The sequence below is a fragment of the Brachyhypopomus gauderio genome, unplaced genomic scaffold (genome assembly GCF_052324685.1).
Source record: "Brachyhypopomus gauderio isolate BG-103 unplaced genomic scaffold, BGAUD_0.2 sc40, whole genome shotgun sequence".
Lineage (NCBI taxonomy): Eukaryota > Metazoa > Chordata > Actinopteri > Gymnotiformes > Hypopomidae > Brachyhypopomus > Brachyhypopomus gauderio.
In genome coordinates, this window is record NW_027506868.1 from 1,159,279 (window position 1) to 1,176,816 (window position 17,538).

At 40.5% G+C, this 17,538-nt stretch overlaps 1 protein-coding gene across 14 annotated transcripts in view; it reads left to right on the forward strand.

Annotated features, from left to right (window-relative positions):
• Window positions 1-322: 322 nt before the first annotated feature.
• The window catches only part of mycbp2 (MYC binding protein 2), a 107,817-nt gene continuing 90,601 nt past the window's right edge, over window positions 323-17,538 (forward strand). For all 14 annotated transcript variants that reach the window (XM_076985500.1, XM_076985503.1, XM_076985511.1 and 11 more), the window contains exons 1-3: window positions 323-998; window positions 2,827-2,902; window positions 11,562-11,777. In XM_076985500.1, the coding sequence (XP_076841615.1) occupies window positions 730-998; window positions 2,827-2,902; window positions 11,562-11,777 (561 nt within the window). In that variant the 5' untranslated portion in view covers window positions 323-729. The remainder of the gene's footprint in view (window positions 999-2,826; window positions 2,903-11,561; window positions 11,778-17,538) is intronic.

The following is a 17,538-nucleotide window of genomic DNA, read 5'->3' on the forward strand; positions in this document are numbered from 1 at the left end:
AACAGTTGGTTAGTGTATTTATTAGGCTATGTGAGAAATTTTTATCCACATAAATTTATTTAATTGTATAACAGCCCAACAGAAACTCAGTAGAATTTTGTGAATTATCACTGGGCTAATAACGTAAAATGGTGGTGGAAATGTTATTAGTACTATTGACTGTACATTTTCAACGTCTTGGCTAATCTTTATTGCTGTGCATGAGTTTGGATTTATTATATTTTCAAATTTTTATTATTAATAAAATATTTGGATATTTTCTCCTAGAATAACACAATGACTGTAGTGTACGGGATGTATCCGGCGTGCGTGACTCGGGCGGGCAGGAGGATGAAGTTAAGATGGCAGCGCGGCTAGTGCTGTTGCCTCTCCGGGGTCAAGACAAACACCAGGAACAAACTCAAACAATGGACGTCAGTTCACGTTTTTGAGAGAATTTTGTTTATCAATGTGAAGTTTAATATGTCGTTTGGAGTAAAACGTTCTTACAGAAGCAAAGGCTGAGTCGTTATCCAGAGAAAGCAGCTTATTTCGCAGTCGCACCCGTGGCTAACGCGTAACGTCGCATCGTTACCGGAGCCGAGACGCTGGCCGTACCGGGCCGGTCGTGAACGGTTCTGTGTTTACGGGATATACGAGGAGAACTTGATGCTTAACGACGTCCGGGACTATATACTGATTACCAGCTAGTGTCGTATTGCTGTAATATATGCATTGTTCCCCAAAACGATGATGTGTGCTGCTGCGGCAGCTGGAGGCGGCGGCGGTGGGGTGGTGTCCTCCTCGTCCCCGCCGCTGGGTCTGGGTGTCCGGGTCGTGTCCGTAAGCGAGTTCTCCACCGTCGGGTCCGGGATGGGCCCTAGTCCCGCACCAGGCTCTCAGCCGGACTGTCGGAGCCGATATCAGCTTCTTCTGTCAGGGCGAGCTTTGGCGGAGAAGTACAGACGGATTTACACGACCGCTGTCAACGACAAAGAACACGGGACACACCTGGGGAGGTATGAAGATAATATATACAATAAAATAAAACAGTGGCTTGTGTTATGGGGTATAAACAATGTAGCTGAATATCATTCCGTTTAGCCAGCTAGCTAAACCGCTAATGGTGAGTGAAGGCGAAGCCGCTAGTCGAGCTAACGTTGTGTAGCTAACGCTATACAGCTAACATAGCTAGTTAGCTAACTTCCGTATCTGAGCATAACGCTAATGCTAACCGGTGGCTCCGGTCTGCTTACTTGGGAGATATGGTACTAAATAAAGCATTTCATTACGATTATGTTTAAAATACACGTGTGTAACAAATCATGTTATCCTAGGCAGATAGGGTGATGATCAGTTTAAGCCACTAGGTAGGTAGGGTGTGATGATCAGTTTAAACCCCTAGGTAGGGTGTGATGATCAGTTTAAACCCCTAGGTAGGGTGTGATGATCAGTTTAAACCCATAGGGAGGTTGGGTGATGATCAGTTTAAACCCCTAGGGAGGTAGGTATGGTGATGATCAGTTTAAACCCCTAAGGAGGTAGGGTGATGATCAGTTTAAACCCCTAGGGAGGTAGGGTGATGATCAGTTTAAACCCCTAGGTAGGTAGGTAGGGTGATGATCAGTTTAAACCCCTAGGTAGGTAGGTAGGGGGTGATCAGTTTAAACCCCTAGGTAGGTAGGGTGATGATCAGTTTAAATATTGCACTAGCCTGTAGTTAGTAGTTGGGTTGGGCCACGAATAGTTAGCTAACTGTGCAGGTTCCCCAACTGTCTGGGCTCGTTTCTAGTGCTTCATTCTAGCCAGTTAGCGTTAGCTGAGGCAACTAGCAATGTTGTTCAGAGCTAACATACTAATGACACTAACATGGTGGCTAGCTATTTAGCATAGCTAATTTAGCTGGCCATTTAGCTAGTTAACTATGCAAGCAATTGACATATTGGTGATGGCGTAGCCTACGCCATAACACAACATAAAGCAAATTATTCAAGTTCTTACATTAAAGCAAATCATTTCCTATAAAATTTCACTTGGTGTTTAACTGTGTCCAACACTATCTAACTGCACCAGGTTATCTGTGTGAGCAGAGGCCTCTCCAACTGGAGTGCCACTGCGGCTAGGTGGGTTTGTGTCAAGCAGCCTCCGTCTGACGGGTTAACCGTCGTGTTTCACTAAATAAATCACAACTGCGTGAAACCGAAACCTGATATTTACGGAGGAGATGGAGGCGCAATGTTCGTTAATTACTCCACGCAGCTGGAGTACGTGCTCAATGACGTCATTACGTTCGCGTCTCGAGCGGTTACGTATTCCATGGGGCACGAGCCAACCAGACGTCTTCTGCAGGCACTTCAGAGTAAGGCATCTCCATGCCTGTCGGTTCAGGGAGACGTTCGTCAAAATGTATTAATACAAATTAGCTAGTGTGATCAATATGCATAGGCCTAACATGCACGGAATTTAAGATCTCGTGTTTGACTGAGGAATGCCAAATCTCACTTTTATAGGAGCACCAGGCAGTGAGCTAATAATCGTAGTGAGTCTTGCCCTTGTGACAGCACCCAAAAAATGTAATGTGGGTAATGCAAGTTAACACTCTTACCATATGGTACTTAAAACGCAACAAACGGCAGAATAAATGTCTCCAGCGACTGAGTTTTTATACGAGCTGACAAGAATTGTTTGTTTTTTTCCCCTCATATTATCAAAGGGTATAATTATAATTTGTTGAATATTTATTGACGTTGTGACATGAGCCAATGCAGTAGTAGAAGTGTTTCTTTCTTAGAGAATCTTTCAGAGGTAGTTCACTCTCACAATATCTTGCTTTCTGTCTTTTTCCAGGGGAAAGAAAGCGTTAAGTAAGAAGAAGCTAAAGAGAAGACAAAAAGTCAGATCAAAAGTCAAAACAAGAACAAAGGTAAGGATTTCATTAGCTAAATAACTTTTATAAAGTAGTATATTTCTGATGATAAACTATTGCTTCATAACCTTTTTGACATTTTAATAATTTTATTATTTTTAAAAATTTTATGCACTATATATTGGCATGCATACATACGTTACATTTATTTTTGCTTCTTGTAGAAATATCTAGAATGTCCCTCACACACACAACCTCCTATTTTGTTTTAACGGTTAAAAAGAAATATTTAGATAGCGACAAATCTAGTGCTAGGACCATGCAGAAAACGACCGCTCCGAGCTTCGCTCCGGTAACACTTTACGTTCCTAAAAATGAATTTTCCATGAAGCAAACCTGGCGACTTTGTGGCTGCATCCATGTAAACACACGTACGATTTGTAATTCACAGGTTTGCAAACTCGTTCTCACCCCTACTGTGCAATTTGGTTAGGAATACAGCCGAATCAAGTTGAAAGTCATCATAGTTTGCTTACCCATTTTGACCCAGTTCCCAACCCAACTTTAAGAATAGATTAACGGCGATAATTTTTATATCGCCCGATAAGAGTATCAAATTAACGACCGCTGTTAACGCCGTTAACGGCCCACCACTAGGAAAAACATTTCTTTGAACGGACGCATTTTAGAAATTAAAATGGAACATTAATAAACATAAAAACAAAAAAGTAAACATAAAACAAACAAAACCGATGCGTCGACTTAAAATATTGAAGTCGACGTATTATCAGCGTCGACGTCATCGACTGTATCGACTAATCGAGGCAGCCCTAGAAAGTTCTTAATTTTTTTGTCTGTAGAAATAGAAATGGTCACGGAAATCTTCACGTTTTACTTTAGCACATATGTGAAAGACTATTAGGTTCTTGTATTGCATGATTAAAATGACCTATATATACTATACAGTGCCTCTGACACCAATTCATTCACTCAGAGCTCTCATTTAAGCTACAATGGTTGATTTGAAACTGGAATGTATTACCTTAAGACCTGTGAACTTGCAGTAGTATGTGTACTTTCAAATTAAAAGTATTTTTATAGAAAGTACAGAAAGAAATTGTTTTTCTATTTAGGTGTTTTTTTAAACAGATTTACTGTTTACTTTTTTTACTAGAAAGTTTCATTGAGGTCTTAAAATTATTATTACCTGTGGTATATTTTTAAAACTGGTATTATGGCAAGCAACTTTGTTCTTGCTACAATTAAACGAGGAAGAAAATGCTAGCTTTTAGCTAACTAGCTAGTATGATCAAATAATCAGTATGATTGAGTGGGGTGTTGTAGTAGTAACATGTTTGTCCCACGAACCCCAGACAGCTCCATAAGCTCTCTAAGCAGCATGCCCTCTATTCAAAGTGTACTGCATGTGAAGGCAGGCTTACCGTCTTAAAAAGAACTACTGTGTGAATGCCCAGTATTGGGTTTCCATTTCTTCAATTTGAACTAAAAAGAACAGCAATTTACCATTTACATTATTTAAAAAATGTATCGTATGAATTAAAGTAATTTCCAACAGAAAATAAAATAAAATACACAGGAGAAATGTTTAGGTCTGTATCGATCAGTCCTCTTCTCACACTACTGTGCACTAACTCCTAGTGTGGATGTACAGGAGTGGATTTACTCCTTTTAAAAACGTCACTTGATAAATCAGTGTGATGGACACAGTTGCGTTAAGTGTAGATTCAGAGTTATTACTGGCCTAAAAATTTTAATTTTATATATAATATTGGTACAGTAAATTTAATTAGTCTTTTAGAGCTAGCAAATGGCTGGGTCGTGATTGGCTGTTGCTGGGCAACTAATGTTGCACTTCTCCACAGCAACAGCTTCCTCCATCTCCTGCACTCCACATCTGTATGTCAGCAGGGGTTTCTGTCTGTGAAGTGAATATCTCTGTAACGGATGTTTTTATTATTTCCTCCATAAGTAGTTTGAGGTGCTATTTCCAACACTTCTTTTCCCCAGAGTCTATAAACCGGTTCACAGACAATAATGTGACTGGAGTAGATAGACATGCGTATTGTAACGCTAATATACCGTGACATCTCTCTCCCTCTCTTCTCTCTCCCTCTCTTCCTCACTCCCTCTCTCTCCCTCTCTGTGCTTGTTCCCAAATACATATTTGTGTTTATTTCAGAGTGGAACATTTATTTTGAAGTGCAAAGATTTTATTAAATAACTCAAATGCTACAGTGTGTAGTTGCTGACTGTTAGAGGCACAGTAATTTAAAATGGAATTTCTATACCATAAACATTAGCTTTTTCTTTTTTTTTTTCCGCCTTGTCCTCATACCAAGGACGCCAATAAAAGATTTTGCTGTGATGTTAGGCTATACAGTGCTGGCCAAAAGTATTGGCACCCCTGCAATTCTGTCAGATAATACTCAATTTCTTCCAGAGAATGATTGCAATCACAAATGCTTTGGTATTTATATCATCATTTATTTAGCTTGCAATGAAAAAACACAGAGAATGGAAAAAAAAAAAGTAAAATCAATTATCATTTTACACAAAACTCCAAAAATGGGCCGGACAAAAGTATTTGCACCCTCAGCCTAATACTTGATAGCACAACCTTTAGACAAAATATCTGCAAACAACCGCTTCCGGTAACCATCAGTTAGTTTCTTACAATGCCCTGCTGGAATTTTAGACCATTCTTCTTTGGCAAACTGCTTCAGGTCCCTGAGATTTGAAGGGTGCTTTCTCCAAACTGCCATTTTGAGATCTCTCCACAGGTATTCTATGGGATTCAGGTCTGGACTCATTGATGACCACTTTAGAAGTCTCCAGTGCTTTCTCTCAAACCATTTTCTAGTGCTTTTTGAAGTGTGTTTTGGGTCATTGTCCCACTGGAAGACCCATGACCTCTGAGGGAGACCCAGCTTTGTCACACTGGGCCCTACATTATGCTGCAAAATTTGTTAGTAGTCTTCAGACTTAATAATGCCATGCACACGGTCAAGCAGTCCAGTGCCAGAGACAGCAAAGCAACCCCAAAACATCAGGGAACCTCCACCATGTTTGATTGTAGGGATCGTGTTCTTTTCTTTAAAGGCCTTGTTGATGCCTTTTTCCAAAATAGCTCTACTTAGGTCTCATCTGAACATTCTTCCAAAACTTTTTTGGCTTTCTCAGGTAAGTTTTGGCAAACTCCAGCCTGGCTTTTTTATGTCTCTGGGTCAGAAGTGGGGTCTTCCTGGGTATCCTACCATGGAGTCCCTTTTCATTCAGACGCCAACGGGTTGACACTATTGTACCCTCGGACTGCAGGGCAGCTTGAACTTGTTTGGATGTTAGTTGAGGTTGAGTCAACTTTAATCCATTTTAACTGGCTGCAAGTGTGATTTAGTTATTGCCACCACCTGTTGTGTCACAGGTAAGTAACAGGTGCTGTTAATTACACAAATTAGAGAAGCATCACATGATTTTTCAAAGGGTGTCAATACTTTGTTTAGTGTGGAATTATATCCAATTTGGCTTTTTGACAATTCTTTTTGTGGTTTTTCTTTGAAGATAAATTAAATGAACATTTTAATATCAAAGTATTTGTAATTGCAATCATTTTCTGGGAGAAATGACGCATTATCTGACAGATTTTCTAGGGTGCCAATACTTTTGGCCAGCACTGTATATTTACTGATAGTTTGTATGAAGGCAAGTGAAGTGTGTGAAGTTATTTATGGATGTGTTTTGACTTTGATCTTAGAAGACCTGGTTTGTCAAACAAAAGTTTAGTCAAGAGTTTTGAATGATAATATTGAATCATATTAGTTTTATTAGAGCCTCCATGACTTAAGCTACTTCAGTGTAAGATATTATGTTGATTACTCAGATTTCTCTTTTAATTTCTGAAAAAGTAGCATTATGTCCCGTATCTGTATTCTGTACAGCAGAACTGTGTTGGTGTTTTATGATATTGTGACTATCCTCTGTGTGACCTTCCTCATCCTCCGTGTGATCTTCCTCATCCTCCTATGATCCTGAAACATGGGCCAAATTGAGGCTTTTCTGTTCACGTCATTCGGTTATTGAACATTGAAAACATGGAGATCAGCTTTTATCATACTATCATAACCAGAAATCTATACCTAGTGTGTTACTGTTGAACATCACACTGAGAGGAATGTTATTATTGTGTGATTTATTTGTAACTTGTGTATTAGTCTGTATAATTTGTTTTTGTATAATTTGTGTGTTAACGGGCCACCCAATGGAGGATGGGTTCCCTTTTGAATCTTGGTCCTCCCAAGGTTTCTTCCTATTCCCCACCATCTAGGGAGTTTTTCCTTGCCACTGTCGCCTTTGGCTTGCTCATTAGGGATTTGGACCCATAGCATTGTTAACCTTGTAAATCCTGTAAAGCGCATTGTGACAACATATGTTGTGAAAAGCGCTATACAAATATATTTGATTTGATTATTGAACTGCTAGTAGTGTTGTCACGATACTAAGAATTACAACTTCGATACGATACTTTAAAAAGTATTGAAATTCGATACCATTTTCGATACCAAAGTCAGATACTGTGCTCATTTCCGTTTTAAAGGCCTTTAATTTATTTTTTATAAACAAACAAATGAATATTGTATTTTGTTTCACAAATGTCAAATAAATAAAAGGTGTAGTCCCTACCACATTAAAACAGAAAAATAAATAATTGCACATTAATATAAATTAACATAAATAATAGTAGTGCACTCTGGAATTCACATTTAGAAGTTAAAAAAGGCTAGTGCAAAAAGTGTATTTTAAGTATACTTTAAACAACTTTAAGTAACTTTAACTTCAGTATTAGAGTTCAGTATTCATATATGATTGATCCGTTGTAGTACGATCACTCTTTTTCTTCTCCCTGTATGCTGTCGCACTTACAAGCTCTTAAACCAAGAATATGACAAACATTTGCTAGGATACCATAATCGGACACATAATTTTGTATGCTGTAGTAATACTAGAAATGAGAATAATCACCAACCTCTTGGAATGTTTTGTACAAATCTGCGTGCCTTCAGGTGTTTGGCCAGATTCGTTGTGTTAAACTAGGTTTATACTTTCGTGAACATAGCGTGCGCGTCGGCACACCTCGCACGACCCTAGCTCAAATGGTGAAGGCGTTCATACTTCCCGCGTCTCACATTCTGTGCAGTGTTGGCCGAAACGATATGTGGTAGTGTAAAGAAACACCCCTCAAAACAGGGGAAGGAACATTTACCTGACGAATTTTAATGTTGCATTTTGTTTCAGGTTTGAAAAGTGCTGGAATTTAGGTTAAAGTGCTTGAAAATGCTTGAAACAAATATCTATCTGACTGAACAGTTTTTTTGTATTATGTTAACAAATACGAGCCTCTTGTAATTCCAGGACGAAACATGAGAGAACATGAAGACGTTAAGATCGGGCGTTTTGAAAATAAACATCCATTAAATAATGTGATAAAAAGCGAATTATTTCGAGTATATATATAAAGATTTAACTTAAGTTTAACGTGCTGGGTGTTATTGAACTGGACATTTAAAGTGACGTACAAGTGCTTTAATTCCACCTTGTAAAGGTGCATGAACCCTGCAAACACGACTTTGTTCATTGCGCTGCGGCGCGCGCTAAGTTACAAAATTCTAGAGGTGCACGACCTCGCGAATCAACAGCGCGTGAGGTGACCGCGATTGCATCATTTTCACCTGACGGACCCTCGCGCTGCTCACGGCGCGTCAAGTAAACCAGGCTGTAGCGCCCTTCGTTGAAATGTTCCGAAAGCACCGCTTGCAAACCGTCTTGTTCATGTCCTTCAGTTTTCCATCTGTATCTGCTTCGAATCCAAAGTAATTCCACACAGTACTTCTATTGCTTTCCTTGTTTATTAAGACAGGCTGCGAACACACTGCGTTTGCTTTAGCTGCCATTTTAGCATCACAAACTGCTCTGTGCATTACGGCAGCTTGGGTGGGTCAAACGAAAGCGCATTTTTTGTAAAAAGAATCGATTGGCTCCTTTGGTTGGTACAGCTTTAAAGCACCGTTTGCAGACCGGTTTTGATGTGTCTACGGGGTTGCCATGACTGTCTGAAATGTATGCAAAATAATTCCATATTTCGCTTCGTGCACAAGCTGAGGACAGTCCGCAATATTGCTTGTATTAGCAGCCATCCTACACGTTTTCTTCTTATTCTGCAGAGAGGAGGCAAGCGCTTGCACTGCTGTACGCGCACACTGCCCCCGTGTGGCACTCTTTGGAAATACTGCTCTTAAAAAAAAAAATAAAAATGCACTCAGTCCTATAGTCCTACCGATACTAAGCAAATTGGGTATAGTACCATTTTTAATGACGAAGTATCGCGATACTACTCTAGTATCGGTATACCGTGCAACACTAACTGCTAGCATCTAAAAGTAGCTTATGTGTTCTTGACGAGTAGTCAGATGAGCAAATCATTGGAAGCCTCTTGTGTTTATTTGCAAGGACATTTTGCCCTAATGAATAACCTTATAGCTCATGAGTAGTTTTTAATAATTTATTGTATGTTAGGGGCCAGAGGAATACTGATTCATAATGCATTTGAATTTAAACGGATTGTACTGTTCTGAAGTCTGAAGCCTGCTTTATACCTCCGGACACGGACGAATTTCGTCCGTCCGTAACAAACGTAGCTTCCGTAGGGGGCCACTATACCTCTTTCCAGTTCCAACGTTGTTATGATTTTTTTAAATACATCCTCTAGAGGGCAGTATAGTCAAATTTCCGGCACCGGCGCACCAGCAATCTCCTCCCAGCTGTTTTTGCATCGCTGTTTATCGCGATGACCTGGCACCGTAGCAGAATGTAGCCTCTAACCAACTCGCAAAGTTTCTCTTCTAACTCGAGCGTCATTTTTTAAAGTCCAGTACTCTTCTTCATTGATTTTCCCGAATTGGTGTACGTCTGATGCTTCTGACTCTCTACTGCCCCCTGATTTCCGGTTTATATTGCTCCGTTGCTACGGATTCGTAAGCGCTCTGGCAACGGACCCACTGACGGATGAAACGACCTCCGGAACCGGACGAAAGGGTCCGTATCCGTAATTACCGTAGGGTGTGAATGGGCCTTGAGATGTCGTCATCAGCAACAAAAAGTATACTTATTATAGTAATTAAATTGCAAGTGGATTATGCAGTATATCATGCTATATTCAGAGAACTAGCTATTTTTTAATTACAACAACAAGGAATAACTCCAGAACCCAGGGGGTTCATATTTTCCCTCCCACCATCAGCCAGACAATGTCATGTAGGATCCTAGTAATCACCTAGTAATTGTGGTTTTTTTTTAGTTCCATTCTTCCTCAGGGTATCCAGCAAAACAGTAAATTCTCTTACAGGAATTCAATGGCTGTTTCCAAGGAGAGGAGAGTCATGTGTGGTGCTTGTTAAACCACTTCCTCTTTATCTGAAACTGGAGTACTGCTGTCTCTATAAGTAAACTATTTTTTGAATTGTGCTTTGTGAGCATCTTTAAAATTATTCTGCACTGCAAATGATTCCTTATGTTTGTGAGATGCTGTAGTCTACAGAGAAGGTTATTTATACATTCAGGCATCGATGACCATACACTCGCCTAGGAGTCAGACTGAACAGAACAAATACTGAAGGGGAGCTGAATACCCGTGTTTAATATGATGTCAGGCTATACGCAAATCCCTCCCTTAATCACCTGTGCATCTTTCTTTGTCAAATCAAATATCAAAATACATTTGTATAGCGCTTTTCACAACACATGTTGTCACAAAGCGCTTTACAGGATTTACAAGGTTAACAATACTATGGGTCCAAATCCCTAAATCCCTGTCGAACATGAGGAATCATACACACTTTCGGTATCATATTTACAAGATATATTAAAGTCGGTACAATAATCACTAGATGATGCATTTTGAATTATTTTCTGCCTAACATGTACTAACATATATCCCCTCACCGTAGGCCAATTATAGCTATACCTAGGTAATTAATGAACAAAAACTATATTGTTGTTGTTGTTGTTAGTACTAGTGGCCGTGACAGTAACAGTAGTGGTAGCCTATCTATGAGTAGAAGTATCAGTAATCCTCAGATGTAAAACCAGATCTAACACCAAGTCGACCAATCATGCTCAACTCAACTTTGTGACCTATTAGTTGTTCACAGTTGTTCTTTGGTGGTTGGCTTATAGGAACTCCTGGATATTATAAAGAATAAGCCAAAACTGGATTAAATGTGGTCCAGGAAATGCTGCTACTGCATTTTTTATTACAGTTCTTTGTGCAGGTGTTGTCCCTTAGAGACGTGCTTGAGGGCTGCGGTGGGTCATGCCACCACACTCTGGCCCTGTGATAGTGAACGAGGGATGTTCCTGTTCCTCAGACTTCAGAGAATACCACATTTTCTACTATGCTTAACTGTAGATGGATTGTAATTAGACTAGAATTCCAGTCAAGATTTCTGTTTCTGAGTGGATATGTACTTCATGACTATAAAAAGCTAAAAAAAAAAAGACCATATCCAAGTAGTATATAAAAAAACTACTGTTGTGACGACGCAGAGTTTCGATTTTCCCTTCTGGGGCATGCCCTCTCATTTGGTGCCTTCTTCCTTTCTCTACCTTCTCAAACACCTCATCATCTATGTCTTTCTTCCTGCAGACAGAAAGCCTGGATGGGGCCTTTCCTGTGCCCGACATTAAGCTCCACAGCAACCCCTCTGCGTTTAACGTCTACTGTAATGTGCGCCACTGTGTGTTGGACTGGCAGCAGAAGGAGGCCTCCCTGGCACTGGCCTCACGCAACTCTGTGCAGAGTGGCGACTCAGACAGCGAAGAAGAGGAGGAGTGTCGTGAGCCTGCTGTCAAACTCCCCAAGGTGAGCAAGACCCAATCGGTGCCTTTCATTCAGTTCCTAGTCTGTGTGCAAGAGACCATGCTACTGCAAACTTCAAATGAATCCTGCATTTTTAGGACAGGCCCAAGCATTTGGTATTTTATAAGTATTTTAATATGGTTGATATTAGAGCTGCACGATATTGGAAATTAGTGCGATATGGAGGTCTAGTATTGCGATAACGATATTGATGTGATATTTTTTCTTTTTACCTAAAAATGCAATATACATGACCAATAAGAAAAAAAATCTATAAAATGTATATGCAACAAATATGCATTTCAAATGTTGCAATTATATAACATATAAACAAGCACTCACTTTCAAGCAAAAGTTGAACCAAACCTTAACCCACAAATCTCTAAAATTAAAGTGCCATTGAGAAGTATTTGTGCAAATAGACGCCCGGTGGCCATTTTTAACATTTTTTACATAGTTCATTTTAAAACTAGATATCTCAAGTTGTACATATAGGAAAATTATCATTCATGGCTCAAACTGAAGTAGACAGTTGGGGGAACATATTGATTCACTTCAATATCATATTCACATAATTTGGTTTATTTTAGAGCCTCTATTACAGATGCTAATATGCCAGGAATGTCAAAAATGCTAACTTGAACTTGAACATGACTGGAATGTATATTCACATAGTTATTCCAATCTGTTATCAGAAATTACAATAAATTTCGCTAGGGTCTTTTCTAACACAGAAAAAATGGAGCAAATCCATGCAAGCATTGCAAAGTTATTCCACTTTGTCCAAGGTATAATAGTATTCAGCCCTTCACTGAGTGAAAAGTATTTCAAGCTACAAATAACAAGTTCAAATCTTAACAGTAAAAGTAAACTACTTCAAGTTTTTGGCCAAGAAAACCAGCCTGTTGACATTGACAGGTTTTAAACAAGTGCGTTCACATGTGACAACAATACTCGATACACTAAAAAGTTTCTCTGAAGGTGAGCTGCTTGCTGGTATACAGAGGTATTTTTGGGTCAATTTACTCAGCTGGGGGAAGTTCACCTGATGAACTTCCCACTAAGACGGAGGGTTAGCTTCACTGTCAATGGTGGGTGACATAAAGTAGCTGTTGAGTTCCACATCCACTGCATGATGATATACTGGTTTTTGGAGCTGGGACACTCTTGAAAAAACTACCCAGGGATTTTTTGGACTGCTTTTGGGTGTCTTCTACATCCTTGGTGGAATGCGTGATCATGGGATTGAGAAGATCCTTGAAATATTCCTTCCACTGCCTAATGACCGAGTTATTGCCTCTGCGATGCTCACTGCCAGGCATCGACAACCTTGCGGCCACAGCTCCACTCTGCCGCATTGACATTGGAGGCACGGAACAAAGCCCACTCGGGCTTGATGTCTCCGGCCTCCCTCGGGATGTGGTGAAAGCTCTGCTGGATGTAGGAGTTAAAGATCTTTGACAGATGTTCTGCCAGATGTTCCCAGCAAACCCTCACGTTACGTTTGGATCTGCCAGGTCTGTCCGGCATCCTTGCCCACCATCTGATCCAACTCACCACTAGGTGGTGATCGGTTGACAGCTCAGGTCCTCTCTTTACACAGGCGCAAGTCCGATGACACGATTATAAAATTGATCATTGAGCTTCAACCTAAGGTGTCCTGGTGCCATGTGCTCTTATGGACACCTCTGTGCTCAAACATGGTGTTCATTATGGATAGAATATGACGAGCACATAAATCCAATAACAGAACACCACTCGGGTTCAGATCGGAGAGGCCATTCCTCCCGATCACGCCCTTCCAGGTTCTACTGTCGTTGCCCACGTGTGCTTTGAAGTCCCCCAACAGAACAATGGAATCCCCAGAAGGGGCACCTTCCAAGGACGCTCAAGAAGGCCGGGTTCTCCAAACTGCCATTTGGTGCATAAGCACAAACAGTAGTCAGACAAAAACCCTCTTGTCTACCGGGTATTGGCAAGGGTATCTGGGTCCTGTTATTTTTAAATTCCATAGGGGTTTTTGGATCACTCTTTGGCTGGCCCATCACCTAGACTGGGCAGTCATGGCCTGGTGGTAGGGAACTGGTCTTGTGACCGAAGGGTCGTGGGTTCGATTCCCAGACCTGAGGCCATGACTGAGGTGCCCTTGAGCAAAGCACCTAACTCCAACTGCTCACCAGGCTAGGGCTGCCCACCGCTCTGGGCACGTGTGCACCACAGCCCCCTAGTAATCACTAGTGTGTGTGTGTTAACTGCACAGATGGGTTAAAAGCGGAGGACAAATTTAGATTGCGGTGTAAAAAAATCACAATTGACAAAATGTTGCACATTTTCACATTTAAAAGGACCAATTTGCCTTGGGAGACACTACCAGGGGCATTGCCCCCGACAACCTAGCTCCTAGGATCATATAGGCACGCAAACCCCTCCACCACGATAAGGTGGTGATACATGGTGGAGTGAAAGGTATTATTTTTACTAGTAATTGATTGATCTGATTTTTTACATACATACTATTGCACTAGCATAATCTGGATTCCTGAAGAGGTTTTACAGTTTAATATAAATATCAAAAGCATTTACTGCAATGAACAGTGCTCATGAGCTGGCGGCGTGTCTTAGATGCAGCGACAGCTCTGGTCTCCCGGCGCTTAACACTGGGCCCCCAGGGAACGATATTTCATGCCTTGTACTTGTACAGTGTATGACAGTTTTTCATTAATTAATTAATTAATTAATTAATTAATTCATTCATTCATTCATTCATTCATTCATTCATGTAACTATTCCAGGGTCAAACGCTGAGAGCATGTACAGGAGAAAGTGTAATGTGAACAGCAAATATCTGATGAGCATGAGTGACATGCTGCAGGGAACAACACACAGGGAGGTACTAGAAATACACTGGTAGAAAACCGAATCCTCAAGAAACTCAAAACTATAAAGAATTTTCATTTTAACATTATGTAGGACTGGAAAGTAAAGTAGTCAACATGACGACAAACCTCCAGTAAGGTTAATACATGTAATCTGTGTGATTATAATGTGATAGACATAATCTAAAACAAATTCGGAAATCACAATGTATGGTTTTTAAACCATTTATTTGTGTGTTACTGCTGCAAATAAATATTTGAACACCTGTGAAAATCAGTGTTAATATTTGGTACAGTTAATACAGAGATCAAAAGTTTCCTGTAGTTTTTCACTAGGTTTGCACACACTGCAGCAGGGATTTTGGCCCATTCCTCCACACAGATCTTCTCCAGAGTTTGAGTTTCCTCCAAATATTTTCTATAGGGTTTAGGTCTGGAGACTGGCTAGGTCACTCCAGAACAGGGGTCACCAACGTGGTGCCCGCGGGCACCATGTCGCCCGCGAGGACGTTATGAGTCGCCCGCGGGCTTGTTTTAAAAACAGCTCACTACATTGCCATGCACCAAAGCGCTGCATCGTTTATGTTTTTGCTGCTATTAGCAATTGTCCGCGGTTGCTAGCGGTCTTCCCGCTTAGCAATTGACACGCGCACATGAACCCATTCCCCCCCTCCCCCCGCTCAACAACTTTCTTTCTGGTAGCCCTCCGCAATAATTGGTATCCAAGAAGTAGCTCCCAACTTCAAAAAGGTTGGTGACCCCTGCTCCAGAACCTTGATATGCTTCTTACAGTGCCACTCCTTGGTTATCTTGTAGGCTTGTCACGATACTAAGAATTACAACTTCGATACGATACTTAAAAAAATATTGAAATTCGATACCATTTTCGATACCAAAGTCAGATACGGTGCTAATTTCCATTTTAAAGCCTTTTTATTTTTTTTATAAACAAACAAATGAATGTTGCTTTGTGTTTGAAAATGCTTGAAATTGTAACTTCATTTCACAACAAATATCTGTCTGACTGAACAGTTCTTGTGTTAACAAATACGAGCATCTTGTAATTCCAGGATGAAACATGAGAGAACGTGAAGACGTTACGATTGGGCGTTTTGAAAATAAACAACCATTAAATAATGTGATAAAAAAGCGAATAATTTCGAGTACATGTATAAATATTTAACTTATCCCAACAAACATGCGACGTCAGAAAGATGTTAAAATCAAGTCTGTATGACGTCGGTCAGTCCAGACCCATTTTTGCATGTCTGGTGGACGTTCAAAACTGGTTCAAAATCTGACAGTGTGACTAGGACCTTAACCTTTTAACTTAACATGAACGTCTATGACGAGTTTTCTATCTGAACGTCTGACTAGGACCTTTATTGGATGTCAGGACGTGCAAAAACTGCAACTGAACGGCAGTAATAGACGTTTAAAAAAGACGTCGCTGAAACTTTCATTCTGGCTTTTCAGTGGACGTCTTTTGAACGTCTGACAAAGTGTCTTTGCTCGTGCTGGGAAATATTAAAATGGACCTTGAAAGTGACATACAAGTGTTTGAATTCCACAAGGTGTATGAACCCTGCAAACATGACTTTGTTCATCGCGTTGAAGCGCGGCGCACGCGAGGTCGTGCACCTCTCGAATTTTGTAACTTCGCGCGCGCCGCGCCTCAGCGCAATGAACAAAGTCATGTTTGCAGGGTTCAATTCAAGCGCTTGTACCAATATTTCCCAGCATGTTAAACTTAATTAACTTAAATATTTAAACATATACTTGAAATGATTCGAAATATTGCGCTTTTAATCACATTATTTAATGGTTGTTTATTTTCAAAACGCCCAATCTTAACGTCTTCACGTTCTCTCATGTTTCATCCTGGAATTACAAGAGGCTCGTATTTGTTAATGTAATACATGAAAACTGTTCAGTCAGACAGATATTTGTTGTGAAACGAAGTAGTTACAATTTCAACATTTTCAAGTACTTTAGCCTAAATTGCAGCACTTTTCAAACCTGAAACACAAAGCAGCATTAAAATTCGTCAGGTAAGCGTTCATTCCCCTGTTTTGAGGGGTGTTTCTTTTATACTACCACATATAGTTTCGGACAACACTGCAAAGCGGAAAGTATAAAGCCTCCACCGCTCGCGGAGGTTCGCACGAGGTGCGTGCGGAGTCGAGCGCTATGGTCACTCAACCAGGCTTTAGCGCCCTTCGTTGAAATGTTCCAAAAGCACCGCTTGCAAACGGGCTTGTTCATGTCCTTGAGTTTTCCATCTGTATCTGCTTCGAATCCAACAGCACTGCGTTTGCTTTAGCTGCCATATTAGCATTACAAACTGTCCTGTGCATTACGGCAGCTTGGGTGGGTCAAACGAAAGCGCATTTTATGTAAAAAGAATCGATACTTAAGGGAAAAGAGTATTGTACCGTTTCAGAATGTTCAGTATCGATACGTATCGATATATCGATTTTTTTGACAACACTATTATCTTGGCTGTGTGCTTTGGGTCATTGTCATGTTGAAAGACCCAGCCATGGCCCATCTTCAATGCTCTAACTTTTGTTCCTCAAAATCTTGTAATACATGGCCCTGTTCATCCTCTCCTTAATACAGTGCAGTCCTGTCCCATGTGTAGAAAAATACCCCCAAAGCATGATGCTTCCACCCCCATGCTTCATAGTAGGGATGGTGTTTTTGGGATGGTACTCATCATTCTTTGTCCTCCACACACGGTGAGTGGAATAAAGACCAAAAAGTTCTATTTTGGTCTCATTTGACTACATAATGTTCTCTTATGACTCCTGGATCATTCAAATGGTCATGGGCAAACTTAAGACGGGCCTGGACATGTGCCGATTTAAGCAGGGGAACCTTCCATG